The 5,421-nt window shown below is 58.4% G+C and overlaps 2 protein-coding genes across 3 annotated transcripts in view; both read left to right on the forward strand.

The window, feature by feature from the left end:
* Positions 1–209: 209 nt before the first annotated feature.
* On the forward strand, positions 210–4,763 carry RNF212B (ring finger protein 212B). The gene is made up of 12 exons (XM_041472170.1): positions 210–553; positions 1,835–1,983; positions 2,368–2,420; positions 2,521–2,595; positions 2,689–2,804; positions 3,102–3,150; positions 3,318–3,381; positions 3,493–3,524; positions 3,613–3,664; positions 3,737–3,785; positions 4,015–4,046; positions 4,606–4,763. Exons 1-12 carry the CDS (start codon positions 444–446, stop codon positions 4,761–4,763), a joined length of 939 nt encoding a protein of 312 aa, XP_041328104.1. The 5' UTR covers positions 210–443.
* A 427-nt stretch (positions 4,764–5,190) lies between these two features.
* The window catches only part of ASB8 (ankyrin repeat and SOCS box containing 8), a 2,530-nt gene continuing 2,299 nt past the window's right edge, over positions 5,191–5,421 (forward strand). The window contains exon 1 of one of the 2 annotated variants that reach the window (XM_041472158.1): positions 5,191–5,413. The gene's annotated coding sequence lies outside the window, so the exon portion shown is untranslated. The remainder of the gene's footprint in view (positions 5,414–5,421) is intronic. The other variant, XM_041472157.1, reaches the window with a different exon arrangement.

Below are 5,421 nucleotides of genomic sequence, written 5' to 3' on the forward strand. Positions count from 1 at the left end.
GGGTGTTTTCCAAGCGGCAGATGTATCTGGGGGCGGTGGACGGGGTGGGTTTGGGGGGAATAAGGACAGGGCGCCCCCCCCCAGACTTCTCCCTCCCCCCTTCCTGCTTTGTGTAACGGCAGCGACGCGTTTCCTGCCCCCCCGGGAATTAAAAATGGTTGGAATTACGCAACGAGGGCGGAGGGCTCGGCAGCGGCATCCAGGGATTCCGGGAACGGCGGGATCGGGGCTTTGGGGCGTCCCCTGGGCCCCCCCCCCAGATCCCTGAATAATACCCCTGAGGGTTTTATTGGGGAGTTTCCTCCCCCCCACCCCCTCCGGGAATCAGAAATGGTTGGAATTACACAATGACGGGATAGTGATAGAGGGATTGGGGGGCAGCGGGATCGGGGTTCTGGGGTGGCCCCTGTGCCCCCCAGATTCTCCCTCATGAGGGCCTGGGGATGCATTTCTGCCCCCTCCCCCTCCTCGCCATCCCTATAATTAAAAATGGTTGGAATTGCACAGCGAGGCTGGAGGGTTCAACAGTGGCATGGAGGGATTTTGGGATCAGGTAATGGTAGGATTGTGGTTCTGGGGTGCCTCCTGCACCCTCCAAACCCTGAGCCCCTCCCCCGATATTCTGGGCTTGCTTTTCCTGCCCTCAACCCCCCAATTAAAAACTGTTGGATTTATGCAACACAGCCAAAGATTTAGCAGGATTTCGTGATTTTGGGATTATGAAATAATACAATCAGGGTTTTGGGGTGCTCCCCTGCACCCTCTGCCCCCAGAGCCCCCCAGAGGGTTTAGGGGTGGTGGGGTGAGAGTATGGGGTCTCCATCTCCTTCCCCCACCCCAGGCACTGGTTCCTGGAGGATGGGAAAATCTCTGCATGGCCATATTGGGGTCACTGGGGGTGACCCCAAAATCTCACAGTCGGACAATCCCCTGGCTGGTGTCCCCAAATCCATATGATAAGATGAGGCTGCTCAGAGACGTTTTATTGATGGCATCAGCAGATCCATGTGCCCAAGTCCCAGGATTCCCATCCTGGAGACCCCATCCCCAGGGTCGTGGAATCCTTGGGATCCCCATTCCCATCACAGTGTCCCCATCCCAACACCCCCATACATGTGTCCCCATGCCATGCCACTCCTAGTGTCTCCACAGGCTTGTCCTGGTGTCCCTGTTTCCATCCTGGTATTTCCATCTCCATCTTGGCCCCTCACAGCGTCTCCATCTTGGTGTCCTTATCCCCATCCCCATCTACCCCCATAGGTCCAGATGTTGCTGTCCCCATCCTGATGTCCCAATTCTGGTTTCCCTGTCTCCGTTCAGGTGGCCTTTTTCCCTCTCACATTTCTGACTTTTTTCATCTCTCCCCTTTCTTGCTCTTTTTCTCTCCTTTTTCCCTACCATTTCCCCCGTCACCTTTCCCGCCCTTTTCCCCCTCACATTTCCCACCCTTTTTTCTCTCATGTTTCCCAGTTTCCCACCTTTTTTTTCCTCCCTTTTCCCACATTTTTCCTCTCACCTTTCCTGCTGTTTTTTCCCCTCAGGTTTCCCACCCTTTTCCCCTCACATTTCCTGCCCTTTTTTCTCTCTTTTGCTGCCCTTTCCCTGGCTTCAACTTTCCTGCCCTTTTCCCCCTCACATTTCCCGCCCTTTTTCGCCTCACGCTTCCCTCACATCTCCGACCCTTTCCCCCTCACATTTCCCGCCCTTTTTCGCCTCACACTTCCAGCCCTTCTCCCCTCACATTTCTGACCCTTTCCTCCTCACATTTCCACCCCTTTTTTCTCTCACTTTTTCCCACCCTTTTCCCTTCACCTTTCCCCTCATTCCCTCCCAGGCCCTCACGTCTGGAGGCACCACAGGCAGCTCCTCGCCCCGGCGCCGCCATGGACTGGTTCCACTGCAGTCGCTGCTTCCGCCAGGATGGCGCCCGGTTCGCCATCACCAACTGCGGCCACATCCTGTGCGAGGGCTGTGGGGGCACAGGTAAAACTGAGGAAAAGCCCCAATTTAAACCCTTAAAATGCTGAGAAAGGGGGAGTTTCCTTCAATTTAGTCCCTTAAAACGAGAGGGAAAGGAGGGGTCACCTCAACTCAAGCAAATAAATAATTGAGGGCTCTGCCCTCAATTTAAACCCCTAAAATACTGGGAAAAGAGGGTTTCCCCTCAATTTCTGTCTTTCAAATGATGGAAAATGGGGGATTTTCCCTCAATTTACACCCTCAGCATTGTGGAAATGGAGGATCGTGCTTCAATTTAAAACCCTAAAATGAGGGGAAATAATCCATTTCCCTCAAGGAACACCATTTTTGGGACTTTAGGACATCTTTTTCTCTCACTTTTCTCACTTTTTTCTCCCCCTCCCATAGGTCCCTGCCCAGTCTGTGGCACCACCTGCCGCTACCTGCCCCTGTCCGATCAGGCCAGTGTCCCCCATGTTGTGCCCCACATCCCTTTCCCACCCTTTTCCCTTCCTGTTTCCAACCTTCTTCCCATCTTTTTGATGCCCCCATGCCCAACAGATGCGCCCACAGGAGAAGGTTTTCTTCAAGAACCCGGTGGCCCTCGCCCTCAAGCACCTTGCCCACATCACGCAGGTGAGGAGGACACAGGTGATGGGGGATGAGGCTCCACCATTCTCCCCAGCCCCACAGGCTGGGGGGTACGAGGAGGTGACCCACGTCCCCTAGGTGTGGCGGTTCCAGACAGCACAGATGCAGCTTCTGCTGGACTTGCACCGGGACAGAACTCGGCGGGTGCAGGCAGAGCTGGAGAAGGCCAGAGAGGAGCTGGGGGAGAGGAGGAGGTGAGGGGGATGCCATGGTAAGGGGTTCACACCTCCATCTTTGGCTCCTCTGGGCATGTGGGTGAGGCAGCACTCCCTGGTCAACACCTTGATGAGAGTCCTTGTCCTTCTGGCCTCTTTCTTGGGAGGGTCTTACCCTCCCTTGGCTGCCATGTTGGTGACAGCATGTTCTGCCATTCGCTGCCATCCTGGTGAGCTTCCACCCCTTTGCTCTGCCCCCCTTAGCTGCCCTGTGGAGGGACTCCCACCCCAAATGGGGGGAATTCCCACCCTCCATTAAATCCTCCTCCTTCCCAGGGAGCTGGAGTCACTTCGCCGGGAGAATGAGGAGCTGCGCCGCATGCAGGTGGCCCTCAAAGCCCCCCTTCCCTGGACCCCAAACTGCCCCCCAAAGCCCCCCTGCCCCTTCCCTGGACCCCAAACTCCCCCAAAGCCTCCCTACCCCTTCCCTCACCCCCAAAACTGTCTCCCCAAACTTCCCCCAGCAAAACATCCCCCCAAATCTCCCTGCAGCTCTCCCCAGGCTGGCGCTGGAGCAGCCGCAGCAGCACCCCCCGTCCCTCCCCCACACATTCAGGTAAGTGCCCCCCAGATTTTCAGGGGTGTCTTCCACACCATAAAACCCCTCCCCATCCCCTCCTTGTTCGTAGGGGTCTTCCCAAATTTTCCATTTCCAGTCACACCTCAGCCCCGCCGGCAGCTCAGCAGTCAAGTGGTCAGGTAAGGGGTGAAGGGGGGCATCCTAAATTGGGATGGGGGTCCCTCAATTGCACAGGGGGGTCCCCCAAACCTCCCGCCTCTTTTGCAGCCGCTTGGCCCCACTGGAGCCCCCCCAGTCCCGCAGCACTCCAGGATGGCAGGTGAGACCTCACCCCAAATGGGGCCACCCCAAAATAAGGGGGTTCCCAAAATGGTTTGCTCTCCCCCCACAGGCTGGTGTAGCCTACAGAAATTCAGGGACCTCTCTGGCCTCCAGTGTGGGTGAGCGACCTCAAATCCTACGGGATTTACCCCAAAATAATGCCCCAAACCCTGCCCCCTTTCCTCATCTTCAAGGAAAGCTCATGTAGGGCCTCAAACCCCCACGGCGGGAGCCCAGAGCTCCCCAAAGCCCCTGCAGGACCCCAAGCCCTCCCAGAGAAGCCCCTCAACGCTGACCCCAATCTATGGGGTGACCTCGAAACCCCCTAATGCCCCTTTCCCCCCTCAGTGCCCCCCCTGGCTGGGACAAGCGAGGGACAGGTACTGGGGGCACTGGGAGGAACTGGGAGGGACTGGGGGCCTTGGGATAAACCAAGAGAAGCAGAGAGGGGAATCTGGGGGGACTCAGATAAACTGGGAGGGACTGGGAGGGGCTTACTGGGAGGAACTGGAAGCGGGGATTGGTTACTGGGAGAGAATTTGGGTTCCTGGGAGCACTGGGAGGGGATGTTTGGATTACTGGGAGGGAGGCTTGGTGTTTGTGGGAGCACTGGGAGGGGGTCTTTGGGTTACTGGGAGGGAGGCTTGGTGTTAGTGGGAGCACTGGGAGGGGGCCTTTGGGTTACTGGGCGGGAGGCTTGGTGTTAGTGGGAGCACTGGGAGAACCCCAGCTCCATCCTCTCCTTCTTGCCCCTCCCTCATCCCACTCCTTTTCCTCCTAAATCAAGACAAAACCTCCAAATGCAGTAGCTATTCCCCAAATTCAGAGGCCACCCTCCCTAAATTCGGTAACCCAGCCCCACCAGAATTCAGTAGCCACTCCCCAAAATGCGGTAGCCACCCCCAAATTCGGTAGCCAGGACCATTCTCCTTTCTTTAGGGCTCTGCTCTGCGGCTGGCGAGGGGCGGGCGCTCCCAGTGGGATCTCAACCCACGGCCATAAAGGACAGAGACCTCTGGCGGGCTCCGAGGCTCCTGGACAGGAGCTCCGGGGCTTCTCTGGAGGTGGCTGGGGCAGAAGAAGTTAAAAAGGAATAAAAAAAATGCCAATTCTGGGGCCGTTTTGAGTCCGTTTGTGGGGCCGGGGGAGGGAGAGGCGTGGCCTCTACCGCGCGGCCCCGCCCCCCGGACGGTTCGAGGGTGTGTTGTCAGTGCTGCGTTCCTATTGGTTGGTGGTCCGGTGTGGGCGGGGCCTAAAGGGAAAGCGGGATATGGAGAGAAATTGGGGAAAATTGGGGGGAAATTGGGGGGGATTACGAGGGGGTCTATGGAGGAGGGGGAGGGCCTGCGTGATCTCAGGGAAGCGCGGATTGGTGGAAATCCGATAGGGGGCGCGGCTTAAGGGCGGCCGTTGCTGGTGATTGGATGAAAGAAACGGAGGAGGCGGGACCAGCGGGGGCGACGGAGCCGGATTTGTGGAGAGGCGGTCGGGGCGGAGCACTTTGTGTGACGTCACTTCTGGTTTAGCGGCATTTCCGCGTCCTGCTTGGCCGGCTGTTGCCGCTGCTCCGGGAGCGCCCCGGGAGCGGCTCGGGCCCCCCGGAACCGCCCTGCGACCGCTCCGGAACCGCTCCGGAACAGCCGCGGCTCCACCTCCGGACTCTCCTGCGGCTCGGCCCAGCCCGGCCCGGGCCGCTCCCTCCCCGCCCCGGGTCCGGCGCGGGGCTCGGCGGGGGCGGCCGGGGATGCCCCGGCG

This window comes from Pyrgilauda ruficollis, unplaced genomic scaffold (genome assembly GCF_017590135.1).
Source record: "Pyrgilauda ruficollis isolate IOZ18807 unplaced genomic scaffold, ASM1759013v1 scaffold280, whole genome shotgun sequence".
Taxonomy (NCBI): Eukaryota; Metazoa; Chordata; class Aves; order Passeriformes; family Passeridae; genus Pyrgilauda; species Pyrgilauda ruficollis.